This window comes from Rattus norvegicus, chromosome 18 (genome assembly GCF_021556685.1).
Source record: "Rattus norvegicus strain SHRSP/BbbUtx chromosome 18, alternate assembly SHRSP_T2T, whole genome shotgun sequence".
NCBI classification, from domain to species: Eukaryota; Metazoa; Chordata; class Mammalia; order Rodentia; family Muridae; genus Rattus; species Rattus norvegicus.
In genome coordinates this window covers 54,330,883-54,349,434 of record NC_141551.1, presented here as the reverse complement: position 1 = coordinate 54,349,434, position 18,552 = coordinate 54,330,883, and the positions used below count along the sequence as shown (strand labels likewise).

The 18,552-nt window shown below is 43.4% G+C and overlaps 1 protein-coding gene across 4 annotated transcripts in view; it reads right to left on the bottom strand.

Annotated features, from left to right (window-relative positions):
- Positions 1 to 10,889, bottom strand: part of Adamts19 (ADAM metallopeptidase with thrombospondin type 1 motif, 19) — a 184,616-nt gene extending 173,727 nt beyond the window's left edge. For 2 of the 4 annotated variants that reach the window (XR_015642391.1, XM_087593120.1), the window contains exons 1-2: positions 9,998 to 10,889; positions 8,840 to 9,492 (exon numbers count right to left, since the gene is read on the bottom strand). Coding sequence is in view for 2 of the 4 variants with exons in the window: in XM_087593120.1 (XP_087449246.1) it covers positions 8,840 to 9,492; positions 9,998 to 10,085 (741 nt within the window). In the remaining 2 variants the exon portion in view is untranslated. 4 annotated transcript variants of the gene reach the window in all.
- Positions 10,890 to 18,552: the final 7,663 nt, after the last annotated feature.

The following is an 18,552-nucleotide window of genomic DNA, read 5'->3' as shown; positions in this document are numbered from 1 at the left end:
CTCAGAGACCATTGCTAAAGAAATATGGAGACCACAGAGGTCGTGTTCTTCAGTCACTGTCTTAGTCAGGGTTTCTATTCCTGTACAAACATCATGTCCAAGAAGCAAGTTGGAGAGAAAAGGGTTTATTCAGCTTACACTTCCACATTGCTGTTCATCACCAAAGGAAGTCAGGACTGGAACTCAAGCAGGTCAGGAAGCAGGAGCTGATGCAGAGGCCATGGAGGGATGTTACTTACTGGATTGCTTCCCCTGGCTTGCTCAGCTTGCTTTCTTATAGCACCCAAGACCACCAGCCCAGGGACGGCACCACCCACCATGGGCTGGGTCCTCCCGCCTTGATCACTAATTGAGAAAGTGCCTTACAGCTGGGTCTCATGGAGGCATTTCCTCAAGGGAGGCTCCTTTCTCTGTGATAACTCCAGCTTGTGTCAAGTTGTCACACAAAACCAGGCATCGCAGTCACAGCAGAGCAGCTGCACAAATGAACTCATACCAGTCGTGACAGCCATGCCTGTGTTCTGAGCAATCTCAAGCCAGACAAGAATCCCAGAATGAAACAGGAGGTGAGGATGGAGTCCTACCTAGTTGAGGAGCTACTAAGCATTGATACCTTCTGGGAGACTGAGAGTCCATTTATTTTAAGATGTGGCTCCCGGTGTGTTGAGTAAGTTCCAGTGCATGGCCACACATCCAGGAATATGTGGACAACTCAATTTGAACTCTGTGGGTTAACAAAGTAGAAAGAAGAGAGCGAACGGGGTGAGTAGTGACCTGGGGACGGAGTTAGGGGAGGAAGCAGACATAAAAACACACTGTATGAAATGCTTAAGGAACTAACCAAAAGTAGGGAAGAAAAATGAACTACATTTCAGTTTTCAAATACAGTCTTTATGCTTGAACTTCAAAAAGAAACTGTGAGTTTTAATGCAAATGTGACATCGTTATCACACTAACTCCTTACTTAGCCTTTCTCCAGGATGCTAATGTTGGTATCTACACACTATACGTTAACCTGTAAGGCACCAAGATATCCAAGAAATAGACTAAAAGGCATGATGGTGTGGGCTTGCTATTTAAAAGGTCATGTCTTTAAGTTATGCCAGACTGAGGCAATGGAGCTAAATATATATATATATATATATATATATATATGGAGCAATATGACTTCATTTCAACCCTCTTAATATGACTATATGACTTTGATGATATTCTCTCTCTCTCTCTCTCTCTCTCTCTCTCCCTCCCTCACAGTGACCATACTGGCCTAGCTTCAGCACCATGGAGTCAACGTAGTATAGATACTTGCTCACTAACTGTGACACGAAACCAAGTCCCTCTTTCTGGACAAGTGAACACTCAATTATCCTATCCCCAGGGTCCTTCCAACACTACCACGTGGTCACTCTATAAAAGTGTCCGGGTAGCTCAGATTGGCTGAGCTCCCATTCTGTCACTTCTCTCAGTCCGCTGTTTGGCATCAGACTAAAGATGAGGAAGGACACAGCGATGTGCTGACTGGAGCTGCACACTGAAATCTGCATTCAGTCCTGCTCTTCATCTGTCTGGGCATCGGTCAGGAAAGCCTCTCTTCAGGAGACTCCTCCCCAGACCACAAACCTAAAGGGACTGCTGTTCATCCACCATTTGTAAATACTTCCATGGATTGCTTCCCTAATTTAACCAACTATCTGGACTGGTATAATTACTATTAAATGAAAACATTCCCTTGCTAATGAGCTTCGACGTAAATGTGCTGTCTAGTATTGCTTTACAAGTAGTTTAAGACTTCTATATGATTTTTAAAACATGCTTGTGGGGCTGGAGGGATGGTTCAGCATTTACACTATGTTTATTTTGCAGAGATCCTGAGTTCGATTCCAAGCACCTTCTCAGTGGCTCACAACTGTCCACATTTCCAGTTAAAGAGATTCAGACAACCTGACTTCCCAGGGCACCCTGCATACACGTGGTACACAGACATATACATAAACATACAGATAAAATAAAATGAAATGAAATAATATCTTTAATATGGTGTTTATGATTCAGTTAGTAAACATCAAAAAAGTAATATTAGATAAAAAATGTAAATTTTCGTCTTGAAAATTTGGCCCATGATGGAATTCTCTCAAGTCTAAGACACAGATCTATACGTGAGCAAGGCGCTCACTATGACCAATACAGATCAATACCGGAAGTCTTCCATTCGGCAGCAGCTATTGTACTTCCTGTTCTCCAAGCCTCCTTCACTTTACGATGTAAGGGACCACTAATGAGGGTTTAAAGAATTCAGAGTCCTGGACAATACGCTTACTTAAAGACCTTTTGCATATATGAATATGCAGGTATCTAGGCAGATGTTTATCATAGTTGATTGCTACAAATACAAACTGTCAAGTATAGAGAAAGGATTGAAAGGGCTGAAGGGGCTTGCAACCCCATAAGAACAATACCAAACAACCAGAGCTCCCAGGGACTAAACCACTACCCAAAGAGTACACATGGACAGACCCATGGCTCCAGCTGCATATGTAGCAGAGGATGGCCTTGTTGGGTAACAATGGAGGAGAAGCCCTTGGTTCTGCCAAGGCTGGATCCCCCAGTGTAGAGGACTGTCAGGGCAGGGAGGGGGGAAGGGGTGGGTGGATGGGTGGGGGAGCACCCTCATAGAACAAGGGGGAGAGGGGACGGAATAGAGGGTTTATGGACTTTATGGCCAGGAAAGTGGGAAAGGGGATAACATTTGAAATGTAAATTTTAAAAAAATCCAATAAAAAAACCTGCCAAGTAAGAACTAAAATGTGGAGCAATTATACACAAAATACAATGTGTGAGATCAATAATCCCAAACATGTCTATTAGTCCTCTAAATATTGTAAATTTTAGTCCAATTTCACTAACCAAAAAGGATATTTAATAAAGTATACCTTTCCTAGTTTCCCAATATCTGTGATAGTTGAATATTTTCATAAAAGTGTTAAAAGGTAAGTGGCTCTCTATGAATGGAAGACTACAGAAGATATATTTTCTATATTTCTAAAATTATTCTCAGAATGTATTAGTTTAATTAAAATGTCTTTAAAAATATTAATATTCAGGTTGGGGATTTAGCTAAGTGGTAGAGCGCTTGCCTAGCAAGTGCAAGGCCCTAGGATCAGCCCTCAGCTCTGAAAAAATATTAATATTCAAGGAACTCTATAATCAGAAATGAAGAGAAGCAAAACTCAAGTAGAACAGTAGGTAAAAAAATATGAAGTAAAGTTCTATAAGGTAATAGAAAATGAAAAAAAACCTTAATAGTAATACCAGCAACTCTCCAGGTGAAGGTGGGCTTATAGTCTCTTAGAAGCCCATGTGCAAGACATCATCACACATGTATTCCAATACACGCACATGACTTTCAGCCATGCAAAATTGCTACCTAGCCCAAGTGCTATGTCTACTTTTCTATGTACATCGATGTTTATGACAGCGGGTTATTGCAATAATCCCAATGCCCATCAAGACAGAGAGATAATAAAAAAGCCTTGAGATCAAATGAACCATAATTACTCAAAAAAGGGAAAATCTCAAACACGTAAGGTAGAAATATTATAAAAATCTGAAAATTCCATGTGTATATGTTTGTGGGTCAGTGGCCTCCAGATGATGTAATACAATCCAATAGCATGTTTTATACTTGAAAGGAACAAGGAGTGATACTTTGTTGGGACAATGAGGGACCAAGTGTAGAAGGAGTTTTCATTACATCACTTTTTGGACGTTCTATGTGGTTAAATTCCAAATCTTTATTACTTCAAATATAATTTCTTTTGGCCTTAGACATTAATGGAAGATGAACCTATCTTACAAATCAAGGTTCAGAATCACTACTTTAAAATCTTGAATGATCCATGCTCTAACATCAAATACTACAGGTTTAATCATCTCTGATCAACTGATGTCCATCCTGATGTGGATGATCTCTCCTTAAGAAAAATTTTAGATTTTTTTCATTTCCTCATTGATTTTCTAACATTCTGTCACAATGTGTCAAAGTCTGAGTATTTCTTTATGAATCAACCCAAAGTGAGGTGAGGAGAAGCTCCTTTAGGTACAGAATATTTACGGGGAGGAAAAGCAACAGTGGTTTCAACCTTCCTAATGCTGCAACTCTATAACATAGTTCCTAATGTTGTGGTGACCCCCAAACCCTAAAATTATGTTTGTTGCAACTTCATAACTGTAATTTTGCAACTTTTATGGTCATAATGTGATCTGATACACTGGAAGGCCTTAGCTGACCCCTAAAGGGGTCCTGCCCCCACAGATTGAGAACCCCTATTCTAAGCAACAGTGAAACATTTTATCTTATAGGGAAAAGCATAAGTTCAAGAGGTAAACAACTCAATGGCTTCAGGAAGTCCCTGAAACTGAGCATAATCACTAGGTCTCTCCCTCAGCAATATAAGCAATATAAGCAATACCCACTACTGAGACACTCTCAGAGAAGCTAAACCATCTGGAAGCAGAGACCAGGCCAGGCTCAGAACAACTGGGCTGCAAGAAAGAATATTCTCAGACCCAATAGGCTGTTCAGTGTGTTCCAGGTTCTCAGCTTCTGTGAGCTGGCATCCATTCTGATGTGACTTCTGTACTGCAGCTGTCTTCGAGTTATTGCTGATCCTATAAGTAACCTCACCCATATTCTTGTAAATATTCCGAACAAAACTCATTGGTACCAAAAGCCAGACTTTTGGTGCTATCCTTGCTTATGGTATATCTCCAGTTTCCTCTCCCCAGGAGACATTTATTCACCTCTCCCCAGGAAGACAGTCACATGACATTTGTATGTGTAGCCCATTTGTTCTACTTGTCACTCATTCTCCTTCCATCATCCCTCCCCTGACATCTGCTCTCATGCTGGTTCTTGATAGGATGAAGCAGAGGTCCCAAAATATTAACCTGTTCAAAATCCATCACTGCATGGAATTCTTGATTATGGGAAAAGTGCACTCAAAAAAGAAAAAAAGGTTATTTCTAGAAAGTTCCATATTCTGTATCAGATGCTAAATAAAATGGCTACTGATGTTAAAAAAAACTCTTGCTTGATGCCCAGCCTCAAGACTGGTTGTCCCAGGATAGGTGCTACCCAGGGGCCTCCACCTGCTCAGAAAAAGAGGGGAGGGGATATGGGGAATGATTGTGGGAGGGAGTGACCATTCACAATTCTCCTGCCTTAGCCTCCGGGTGCTGGGATAACAGTTAAAACTCTTCATTTAAGCAAAGAATTGGCAGGTGATTTAGTCACGTCTGATTATCATTCTGAGAAAATTATCATATTTAACTATAAGCAAAAAAAGTCAGTGGTCTCCTGTTCTTTGGCTCTTTGTGCACATTTGATTATTTTAAAGCATAGGACACATAAGACAGCTGTAAAGTGCTTGACTAGTGTGCACGAAGCCCTGGTATCACGGAAAAAACAGTAGTATTATGGTGTCCAATTCAGACTAACATAATTGTTGCACTGTTTTGAAGAATTTGTTATTTTTATCTACTTTAGGTTTTAAAGATTATGAGGTAAAGTGCTATATTCATTATATTATTGTTTATTTACTTATTTATTTATTCAGTGGTATGGGTTTTATTGCTTTGTTCCTTGATGCCTACTAAGAACCAGCCCTCTCATAATGAGTTGGAAATGAGAACAAAGCAGCCGATCCCAGCACTCGGAGCATGTGAGAGCGACCATCACACTTCCTCATTTAGTCTGGTGATTAGCAGGTGAGAGTGAGCACGCCCTGAAAATGCTGCCCCATCTTCTTCTGTTTCTCTACCTAGAAGGTGCTTTAGGTACAGGAGTCATTGAACAGAGATCTGACTGAATAGTGTGACAGTATTGGCTGGTCCATCCAATCTAATGAATAGCTAAGTCAAGATTATCGTTCAGAACTAGCCTAACTGGGGGAAGGAGACATAGCAGTTCATCACCTATAAATGAATTTCTAGATACACAACCATAACGAGTGCATTTATAAGAGGAAATGGATATTCAGGAAGACTGATGAGATAGCATTTAGTCCTCTATGCAAAATATTCACTCAGTCACCAGTATTTTCATAACCCAGATTGGATTAGTATCTGGGCGATGAATGCCTAGTTTAGTGAGTTCTTTACAACACTGTGAAGCTGACAACAACTTTTCCTTTTATCCTAACTTTTAAATCTTTTAAAATATGTAAGAATCGAGAAGGTAATTCAGGTGTATGGTTAAGTAGTAGTTCAAGCTTGTTATGGAAAAAGGGAACTAACTGGACACCTGGTGACTTGCCTTTCTCTAAGCTATTCACAGGAAGAACGCCTTTGCTGATGGAGAACAGTGCTTGTTACAAACTAAAGGTTAACACTGTGTGAAGATAACCTACCTTCTGCATGATGGCTCTCCCAAGAGCGCTACAGGATGAGCAGTAATGTAGTCTAAACTCCTCAAGTTAGCCAACCCAGGCCCATGTTCTGGCAGATGACACTTTAGAGGTCTAATCTCAAAGGTCGTTTCAAGGTCTTCTATTTCGAGACACAAAGGTTTGTTTTGCTCTATCCCTTCAGAGGCTGCCAATGCCTTCCTCAGTCTCTTCTCTCTACCTGAAACCCTCCTTGGCTATTATGAGGTTGAAGAATATCTCCCCCTTCTTAGGAACCCAGTTAAACTTCCAGACATCGGAAAGACAGCCCCAACTTCCCTACTGAGGCTGTACCTTGGGCAAGGAATTCTAAAGTCTGTTGTGACACTTGACTTCTTTGCTTTATGACCCATGTCACAGCCATTTGAACACAACGCCTCTGAAGGCAGGTTATTCTAGCCCTTAACACAGGCTGAGAATACATTTGATATCCATAAAACTGACCATTCGGATCTTAATTCAATCATTTAAGAATTTTACCCCCCACACGAGGGGTAAGGAACTTATAATCTGGAAGGAAGCCAATGGTAGAGTCAAGATCACAAATTATCCTCTCTTTTCCCAATCCAGGAGCTCATGAGGGAGGGGGCCAGCATGGCAGTTGGAGTAACAAACCTACCCTCTTGGCTGTTTGCCTATGTGTTTACTCAATGTCTGACTGCTGTACTGTATTGCTGGCAATGTCGGTTCTCCTCAATAACAAAGACTTCCCAGTTCAGAGTATACACTTGTGTGACTAGTAGGAAAAGTGAGCAAAATTCCAACATGATAAACAGGGAGGAATGTCAGACTCCTATTCAGCCCATGAAAAACCTACTCATGGGTTCTGACTTTGCTCCCTGAAGTATGGTGAGAGGGCATAGCTCATTCGGAAAATCTGACCCACAGCCCAGGTCTCGATACAGTGAAATGCTTTGTCCCCTACTGTACCTACCCCCACCAGGAACTTTCTATATGTAATTATTTAATCCCCGGCCAAAGGCTAGCAGACAATGAAACCCCCACAAAATGTTTACCCTGCCGAGGTGTTCAAGTATCAGTTCCACAGAAAACATTTTCAAGGCTTTTCATGTCATTTTTCCAAGCCACCTTCTCAGTCATGCCTAAAGTGCCCATATTGGAATGTTCCCCATCTAGTAAAATACAGCCCTGTCCAACGGTTTGCATCACTCAATCATGAGACCTTTGAAGAATATCTCTCTCTCTCTCTCTCTCTCTCTCTCTCTCTCTCTCTCTCTCTCTCTGTTGCACATGGGCATACACACACACACACACACACACACACACACACACACACACCATGGCTTTGGGTGGTTTTGACTGTCCTTCGTCGCTCTTGTGATTTTCATCCATGGCATTAAGTTGCTTTTACAATAGTTCCTACAGCCATCAATGGCTCCCTCTGAAGGGCAGTTAACAAGGGAGTCACAACTCACAGAGTGATTATTCAAGACAAGTTCAGTTTTATACTGATATTAAAGGGGTTATTATGGTGGAAAAACAAGATACAGTGACTGCCACTGAACTGAACATATAAGACGCATTAAAATGGTCAATTTTGTCAACTATATGTTTATACCCACCCCCACACAAAGTAAAGGCAGACTTAGAAGCCGGTGAGGTCAAATCATGGAGAAAGGTCAAGTGGTGGACATGGGTAGAGAGTGGTTTTGACTTTCCCGCCAGAGGTGTTAAGAAAACATTCCACCTTGATACTTTCCAACCTGGAGTCTAGAGAGGAAAGGATAACATTGTCAAATAGCTTGGGGGAGGGGGGCGTTAAACCACTGCCCTCTACTGGTGGGATTCCAGAACTGCCCTGAGGCCAACAGTCAGCAGTTATAAATTGATTACCTTTGCATCGGTTGTCTAGAATGTGTTGTGAATATGTATAGATTCCAAACACCTGTCAGAATATAATCCCCAGAGAACTGTTCTGACCATTTTGCAGTAGGACATTGAAAACAAACAAACAAACCAACAATAACAAACCTGTAAAACAAGAGATGATGAACTGAGAGTGAGGGCAAATACAGAAAGGATTCACCACAGAGCAGATCCATTGATTCCCAACTGCTCAAAGACACCATATGTGGACCCATTTTAGCAACTCAGGAGACCAGACAGAAGTTGAACCACTGGCAAGAAATATAAAGGTAGAAGCCCAAAGAAATTCACAGTTTGCTTGAAAACTCCTATGGTAAGACTTCTGGGTCACTGGACTGCCCTAGAGATGAGGTGTTTCTTTAATAGCACTTAGTGTAGACACCTGGGTGGTAAGGTGTCAAAGTAAGTTCCATGAAATTATAGAAAGAATGGAGGAGGAGGTGCATGCAAATCAGCCCGATGTATTAAATACAGGGTGGAATGTCTATCTGGGGATGCAGGGTGCTTACCAGGCCACCTCCACAGGTGCTGAAAGAGGCCAGAGAGCCAGGATGGCGCAGCACCGTCCCGGTGTAAAAGCAGGAAGCGTCTGACGGCATAGGAGGGCGAGGGTCAACTGTTGCTCGGGTGGGATCAGGACCTGGTTTTGGCCACTGCTCCACTGCAAAGCGCTGCGCCAGGAAGCGGCCATCTCTCCGGAGCAGCAGGTACAGGTCCCTGGAGAGGGCCGGAATCCGCAACAGCACCTCCTCTGTGCTGGGTTCCTCTTGCTGGGCAGGGGGCGGGGACGAGGGCGGTTGCGGGGACGGAGAAGGCTGCCACGGGGCCGGGGCTCCGGAGGGCAGGGAGGTATCCCCGCTGGATCCCCGAGGCAGCTCCTGAGATTCGAGCTCCTCCTCGTCCTCAGCACCTGGCTGCAGGGGTCGAGCCGCGAACCAGGGCTCAGACTGGCCTCCGGCAGCTTCTTCCAGAGGTGCCCGGGCCACAGAGCGCACCTCGCGGGAGCTGCCAGAAGGTTGACCCCGGCTGCCGCCCCCAGCGCTACGCCCGGATCCCGGGTCTGCGCTGCCCGCGCTGAGGCCCGTGGCGTTCAGCGACTCCCGGCGCCAGAGTGCAGGAAACACGACTTCCCATTCCTCGAGATCCGGGGTGAGCTGCATCCCTGCGGATGAAGCAGATAGGTGCGGGGCTTAAAGTTCGGCAGTGCCACTCCTGCAAGCAAGCACTCAGGCACAAGGTCCATACAGATATCAGGCGCTTGCACGAAAGCGAGACCTCCGGTCTAGCTCCTGAAACTCCTGCAAGCCTTACAGACCTTGGCATTTTCAAAATAAAAGTGTGTAGTGATGATCGTTTAGCATATACTAACTGAAACGGGTGAGAACTCCAGCATAATCTCAAAGTAACACATGGCACGCCTCCCAGTTTTCCTTCCAGGTACTGTAAACACAGCTGGTGGATCTTTTAACAGATGCTAAAATAAGGCCAAGAGAAGCGCGCTTCGCTTATGATCCTGACCTGCTCATCTGTCCCGCAAGCTGTTTCATCGCTGTCTACAGAGCCCTGCTCAACACGCACGGGGTGCACCAGTTCTGCCTTCCTGTTGTGCCCTCGATCCGCACTGGCTAAGTCCGAGAGGAAACTGGAAAAGTCATTCTAGAACGTACCTGAGATGGTCCCATGCGACAGGAAGCCTAGCTGGTAGAGGAGGCAACAGCAGCAGCAGATGCGAGTCAGGCGCATCTCCGGGCCCATCTCCACAGCGCGCGCCTCCCGCGCGTTCCACAGCGCACGCAGCAGCCTCCCCGGAGCGCCGGCGGCCAGGCGGCGACTGTGCCCAGGCCCTTTGTCTGCCAGGGGTGGGGGGCGGGAGGGCAAGCTGTGTGACTCCCAGAGCCCGGGCGGGGCTGGGGTGGGGAGGAGCGGCCGGCAGCGCCCCGGCTCTCTGCGCTCCAGCTCCCCGGCGAATTAGGTGATGAGTCGACTTTCTGAGCTCTGAACCGTGCTGGAGTTTCCAGGCCCAGCTGGAGCCCGGCGGGACAGACCCGCAGTCCGCCGAGAGCCAGGAGGCGCGGGGCAGAAGACAGGACGGCCTCCGGACCAGAGGAGCAGTCCAGTCCCAGCCGAGGTTCGCCGCCCGCACCCTCGCGGAGTGTGGCCGGCGCACGAGTTTGGACGGCTTGCGGTGGCAGAGCTCTCTGCACACTCCCTCGGGCGCCGCGGCCCGGAGAGGGGTGGCCGGGGGAGGGGGCGGGGGAGTACACGCTCTGCAAAGGGGTGTGGAGCAGCGGGGAGAATCAGGCGGGTCAGACCAGAACGAGGGACCCGGAGGTGCCCGCCAAGCGTGATGTTGCGGGACAAAGGTCCCAGAACACCGCACACGTGCTCACGGGCTGGGCAAGGGTAGTTTCGGGGACCAAATTTCCTCACCTGACTCCTGATTGGCCATTCCGAAAGACCTAATTTGCATTCCCCCACCCACCTTCTGCCTTCCCAGGGCTGTGACTTAGGTAAACTCAGGTAGGGGCCTTTCCCCTTCGCTTCCCACCCTCCCTCTCTGGCTCCTCCTCTGTCCAGTTTCGTCCCTGTCTGCCCCACACACAAAGCAGACCTCAATGTAGACTTGAGCGTGGAGCTGCGGCCTGTGTACCAGAGTTCTTTGATTGGTCTACCCTGCCTCAGAACCAACCCAGGAGGTAATAAAAGTCTCTCAAGGAGCATGCTGACACAGGTTCCCAAGACAGACACCACTGAGTTTTCAGAGACCTCAAGCCCACCTTTCCTTGGCTCCTCATTCATCTGTGTTTCTCTCCCCTTTCTCCTCTGCCTCTTCCTCCCCTTCTTGGAGTACAATTCGAAAGCTCTTAGACCAGGTGAGAATGTGTGTGTGTGTGTGTGTGTGTGTGTGTGTGTGTGTGTGTGTGTGTGTGTGTTCGCGCGCACGCGTGCGTGTGTAAGTTATGTTTCTGTCCTCTTGGATCTTAAAAATTCCTCCTCCTTTGTTGCAGCCCATTACTCTCTCACAGTCATGTAGAAACTTTCAATCAGACTCAAGGGTGATAAATCCAACCCACTATTTCAAGGCCAGGCACCAAGAGTCAATGCCAATATACTTAAAAGAAAAAAAATCGCTGAGAGTGGCTTCCCACAATCTTTGTTGTTTTATCTTCGGGTCCTAGTTTCAAAGGTAGTAACGTTACCCTTAATGGAGGCAGAAGATCTTATTTCAAAGGCAGTTTATTTGGACTGTTTGAATTAGCTTGGTCCTTGAATGCTTTGGATAGCCCACCGTTTTCAAACGGGTGTGAAAACATTCTACTGTATCAGTAGCGGTTTGCTACCCCTGTATCAACCTTACTTTGTAAAATCTCTAAAACTGTTGTAAATAGAGTGTGGGTTCTCAGAGACTCGCCTGGGAACCTGGGGCTTCTTTTCACCAAACCCAGTTACACAGGTTAAAGTAAGCAGGGAAGGTTGACGCTGAAGGCCTATAGAAACTATGGAGATTAAAGCTACTTCCTCTAGAATGCAGGTCTTACATTGACTTTCTCACACTGACTTTAACAACACGAACATAAAGTTCCAAGGGAAATGCATATTTAAATTATGTATACCTAAGGGAAGATGTTTGGGATGTCTTAAGACTAAATGAACTGCATTTTTTAACTTAGGTGTGTCAAGGGCTGTCAGTGTCAAGTTCCCATCCCTTCTTTAGTGCTTTCCTACTATTAGAAATCCCTACCAGTCCTCCTTGGAAGAGGCTAATTAATATTTAATAAATGCAGAAATAGTTACCTGCATTCTAGCCAGCTTTGCATCCTTCTACTGAATACTAATGCCATTTATTTTGTACATGAATACAAATAATTTGCATTGGAATGGCTTCCACATATATTTCTCCTACCATCAAGTTTTTGAAGGTAGCCATGATTTTTTTAACTTTATTTTTCTTGGATATTTTATGTATTTACATTTCAAACGTTATCCCCTTTCCCCTCTCTCCTATCCCTCCTCCCACCATCCCCTGCTTCTATGAAGATGTTCCCACTCCCACCCCACCCACTCCCACCTCAATGCCCCAGAGCTACCCTACATTGGTGAAAAGAGCTTTCACAGGACCAAGGGCCTTTCCTCCCACTGATACTGGACAATGCCGTCCTTTGCTACATATCAGCTGGAGTCATCTGTCCCTTCATGTGTACTCTCTGGTTGGTGGTTCAGTCCCTGAGAGCTCTGGTGGGGTCTGGTTGGTTGATATTGTTGTTCTTCCTATGGGGTTGCAAACCCCTTCAACTCCTTCAGTCCTTTCTCTAATTCCTCCATTGAGATCCCCTCGTTCAGTCTGATGGTTGGCTGTGAGCATCCTCATCTGTATCAGTAAGACTCTGGCAGAGTCTCTGAGGAGACATCTATATCTGGCTCCTGTCAGCAAGCATCTCTTAGAATCAGCAAGGGTGACTGGGTTTTTAGCCATGATTTCTTTTGCCTATCTTTCCACAACCCCCCCCCCCCAGTTAACTTAATGACTTACGTTGAATAACAATTCTAATCCTCCCAAAATGTCCCTAGATGTTATTTTATTGCAATTTCAACTTCTTGAGCCTAGAATTGATGCTAGTTCTAGCTTCCAATCTGCCGCTATCAACTTGACGTGTTTAGCTGAGAAACAAAGCAACCTCAAAGAGAAAGGGCGTGTGGAGAGTTACCTGTGCTCTAACTGGAAGAGAGCTTTATGAGAATCAGTGAGAGCAGATTTGATTTGTGTATGAGTGTGAGAGAAAGGGTGAATCTGATTGAGGACTCAGTAAAGTCTGTATGGTGAAATGAAGAAGAGAGGGGAGGACTACAGCATGTATGTTCCTTAGCAACCTCAGGGGGCGGGGCAGCTGGGAGATAAGTTGGTTATGACAGGCAGCTGCATATTTCACCTGACAGTAGCTAGAGCCAGCAGAGCAGTGCTTTTGTGTTCTCAGAGCAAGGACACAGAGGGAGGGGAGCCTGGTGGCTCAGCTTAGGGGTAAGAAGATACATCTGCACATGTGCACAGGATGTTCACAGGTTGCATTTTATAGCCTGGGTGTTCTATATGCAGAGCTGACTTTGCCACCTCCAAAATCTCTTATTTTCTTTCATCACTAGCACTGTGCTTCTCAGGGCATAAAACTAAACTTAAATGATCCCCTCTGCAGGGGCTGGGGGCAAGACTTAAAATCTTGAGAAAATACAAAGAACTCTTTTACTGAACTCCATGAAGGTATTAGCTGTCCCTAAAACTCACATCCAAACTGAGATCACAGCTTAAGCTGTTTCTGGCTGTAGTGCAGACCACATATTTTACCTCAGACATTGACGAGTGAGATGAGAGTCTGGATGGAGATGGCTCAGCAGGTACCTGTTGCCCAGCCTCAGTGAGGAGGACCCACGCTCACCCTTTGGATCCACATGGTAGAAGGCCTCCTCTGGCATATGTGTACACGGACACGCAGACAGCACACACACACTTTTACACAGAATAAAGGTTTAAAGTAATAATTAAGAAGGAAAACAGGAAAGACATGTGAAACTATAGTTTTTAGGCATTTAAAGCACATGCAGTCCAGGACAAAAGAAGAAAAAGAACACATGAAATAAGTCCTATAATTTCCTCAGCCCACCACCCAGAAACAAATACTCAGAACAGAAAGGAATCAACCAAAGTCCCGAAGGCTAGAACATAAGATAATGTAACTAGAGTTTACAAAGCAGAGTACCAGAAAATAGGCGCTTCAGAGAGAAAACCACTTACACTGCTGAAGAGCAACCATTTAAAACAATAAACATTTACAATTTGACAGCTTCTAAGGAGTCTAGGAGTATCTAAGCTTGAGTCTTTCTGCCTAGGGGTCTCTAAGAAGATTGTAGCCAAACTCTTGGCCAGGACTACAGTTTCAGAACGCTTCACTAGAATTGGAACTGTGCTCACAGCTTGCTAAATATCTCTCCCTCATAGGGTTGCTAATGCACATGTGTTCTTGGTCAGAGAGAGGGGTTATACAAAGAAGGAGCCTTAGTATTTGTTTCATAACTTCAGTGATTCATCACCTCTACCATAGACTTTGAGTACCAAAGACATCAATATGTTCAGCTCACAGTCTAAGGGAAGCATGGTGAAGAACCATTGATATTTTTCTCCTGTCTTAAAGGATGTACTTTCTCTCCGTGGGGAAGCTATATCTGTCCCTTTCCAAGATGTTCAAAAGACTGATTCTATTATGTGGGGAGAGGTGTGTGTGTGTGTGTGTGTGTGTGTGTGTGTGTGTGTCTGAGAGAGAGAGAGAGAGAGAGAGAGAGAGAGAGAGAGAGAGAGAGAGAACAGTGTGTGTGGAATGCATGTGCACAAGCATGCATGGACTCATATGTTGGGAAACCCAAACAATATTGCTTATCATTCTTGATTGCTCTCTCCATTTCATTTATTGATGCCAGGGTTTCTACTATTCCCAGAACTCATCAATTCTGACTAGTCTAGTATCTGACCATCTAATGAATTTCCAGGTGTGTGTGACTGCCCTCCTCAAATCACTGAATTCAGCCTCTCACTTAGGTGTACACTGAAGAAACTTAGGGAGCAATTTGCTCAACATCCATAAACCAAACTAGTGATGAAAGCAGCAGTTGTATTTCTGACCAAAAAGGAGTAAAGTAAAGGCAAAAAAAGAACTGTGGCTGTAATACATGATTGTAATATATTACATCATATCATATTTGTACATGTGTGACATTCTCAGTACAAAAAAATAAAATTAAAAATAAATCAAAAAGCAGGAAAATGGCACAGAAATGAACACACACACAAATACATGCACAAGCACACACACACACACACACACACTCACACACACCACACATATTGATGAAAAGCAGGTAGGGTCTGTAATTTATTTAATACTATGTCATGTCAATTTCTCAGATTGATATTGAACTATAACTATAAAGATTATATCATTGGTCAAATTTGAATGAAGGAACTGGAGGTATGGCTCAGTAAATATTAACATTCGCTATGCAAGCACAAAGGATAGAATTGGTATTCCAACTTGCAATCACATGAAAAAGTCAGGCATGGTTTCCTATGCATGTAACCTAACCATTTGTGAACCCTTGAAGCTCAATGGCCAGGCAGTGAGTTTCTGATTGTCCCAAAGCAATAAGGCAGACAGAAATAGATGAAGATATCTGGTATCTTCTGACTGTTTTAGGTATGTGTGTGTGAGTAGAGGCACACAGTAGATCACACACACACACACACACACACACACACACACACACACACACACACTACATGCAACACATGCAAAAACACAACCAAAAATCCTAAACAAAGAACATGGAAAATATCTGTCACACTAGCAAACTGTTAAAGAGAAACGTTTTTCAAATGAACTTAAAGGCTAATTTGTAGCACTTTAGGCTCTCACAGATACTCTTCACAATGCGGACTAGCAACGACAAGGCTCTCTCAGAATTTAAGTTTCTTTTACAGCGGTGCTTCCTTGCACTGCACCAATAATGTTTAAGATCCTCAAGGTCTATTGCTACAGGACAAATTAAGGCAGAGCCTCTGTGTTTAAAAAAGCATGGACTTGTATTTCACATTATCTTCTTTGGAAAGGACCTATCTGGATACTTCCAGCTCAGATTTTCTGATAAGGTCGTAATTGAACTACAGTCACAGACACTGCCCACTGTCATTGAAGAAGACCAAACCATAAGTCCTTTGTTCTCTACAGAGGCGTTATTCAAGAGAAAGCAAGAGTATATCCAAGATAGGAGCCCAGCACTTAAATAATCTAACAATAGAAATGGCCATCATTTTCCCCATAGTCTGTCAGACATGATTAAGTAACTCCAACACATTAGGTAAAAGAAATGAGTTGCATTTTGCAATGGGCAGAACATCAATCAGTCTGTGTGCAGATCCTAGAAACATCGGAGCTGAGAATTCCAGACACTATCTATGCTCTGATTTGTACAAGTGTCAGAAGTAGCTTTACCTTGGCTGGAATAGAAGAGCTAGAAAATACAGAAAATGTCAGCACATCCAGCATTCTGAGGCAGTGTGCGGAGCTCAGCTAAAGTCAAGGGGCATCGTAATACACAGGGTATTAGGCAGTGTTCTTGGAAAAGCATCTGCCTGCCTCGCAGTGAGGCTAAATTAGCCTCGTCATTAAGGTTGACATGTGACCATCTTAGCAATGCTTGGAGGTAGCTCTCAATGTGGTCCCTCTGTTTCCAAGTAACTGGGCTGCCTGCTACAACAAGTTTGTTGTATTTAAAGGAATAATCATTTTTTTTAAACAGCAACAATGAAAAATTTTCATTCTCTGGCATCTAATAAAAAGTTCTCTGTGCAAGCAAAAAATAATGAAAACTATGGCGTAATTACAAAAAGGAAAAAAGTCAATTAGTGAAAAACAGATGCAGACATAACAGAAGTAGCATGAGCTGACAAAAGCATTAAAGGGCTATAATAGATATGCTCTAAGTGTATAAGGAGAAGGAAACCATAAGGTCAAGGTAAAGTGAAGCCAAACTGACCCAGCTCCAACCTGTGGCCATGAACTCTGCAGTATCTTAAATACAATAACGTTGATAACTTCTGGTTTATTGACCTATCTCTATAGTTTGTCCATTTGATTTTCTTTTTTTTTTTTCATCTCAGAAAACTTTTATATATCAAAATCTGTTTTGCTATCAGGAAGTTTACAAAATTGCTGACTTTGTCAAACTAAATTATGCTGTCATCTATGCTCTCTTCTCTTGGCAAGAGCATGCTGAAGCTTATCCATGAAAGTAAAGGTGCTGAACACTAAACCTCTGAGCTTAGATCTGGACTGTTTAGGAAACTGTACCCAAGAAACAAGCATGGTATTTCTACAGTTTCTACCCCATCCATCCATCCATCCATCCATCCATCCATCCATCCCACCCCTTATCTATTTTCTTGGCACTCAAGACAACTGAAGTCCACCTTACGTACTTTCACATTCTCAAATAAAAATGTAAGAGTTATAAGGTATGCATAACCATCTTGTGAGATAATTTTAGCATTTAACCTATTTGGAAATGAGACTTTCATACCACAATTTTACTAATATGATGTATCAAACTTCCTTTTAAAGTCAAATGAAAGATAACACACAATCTGTACTGTTTTAAAGTCTAATGAGAACATTTCCTGAGCCACTGATGACTACTAACAATTTAAGAAATTCTGTATTTGAGCCAGGACAATGTGAGGAAAATGTATCTCACATGTTTCCATATTAACAGCTCTCAATCCATCAGAGCCACTCCTAGTGTGCCTGAAGCTGATCTGGTCTCAACCAAACCTGTCAACTGAAGGTCACAGTGATATTTGTATTAATACTTTATACTTCTATTGTTCCAAGAATAGAAGGAATTTTTCTACTGATCCCTCTTATTCCAAATCCTCAAACTCAACATTGTAGGCACAGAGTGTAAGCAAATCTGGGATGTTCTCCAGCAGATAAGCAATAACATAACAATGTGATTTTCAAAAATACTGTCTAGAAATTCTTTCATATATTATCAAATGCTCAATGGCCACACTTTTAACAATCTGTATTAGTTGACATTAAATACACTTTATGTGTTTGTTACATGTCCACCTAAGCTTTTTATGTAATGCAATTCTGTATGTCCAAGAGAAAACACTGGCTTCAGGTTTATTTAGGGGTATTGACTTATAAGGGCATAACTCCATTTATAAGGTTACACTATTATTGGGCTTACTGAAAAACAAGAGAAAACAAAATCTATTATAACAATCTTCTTTAGGTCAGTTAAAGGCCATATCTCTAGCTGGGATATTAAAACAGCTAATTTCACCAGCCCACACTCTACCAGTTAATTCCTCTAGTAACAAGATTAACAGCAGGAAAGAAGAAAAAAAACAAAAACAAAAAAACCAAAAAACAAAAAACAAAGCAAAACAAAACAAAACAAAACAAAAAAAAAAAAAACCCTGCTAACAAGAAACCCATTCCTCAGCCTGAGGGTGTGTGTGCAGGGGGTGCATGGGGGGGGGAGCAGTTTAATTGAAATTCTTTGACCAAAGTATAATACTACCTATACAAACTGTCCCACCAATCAGCAAATAGAAAAAATTGCTTTAAAAACCTACTTCAACATCTTTAGTCATAAGGGAAATGCAAATCAA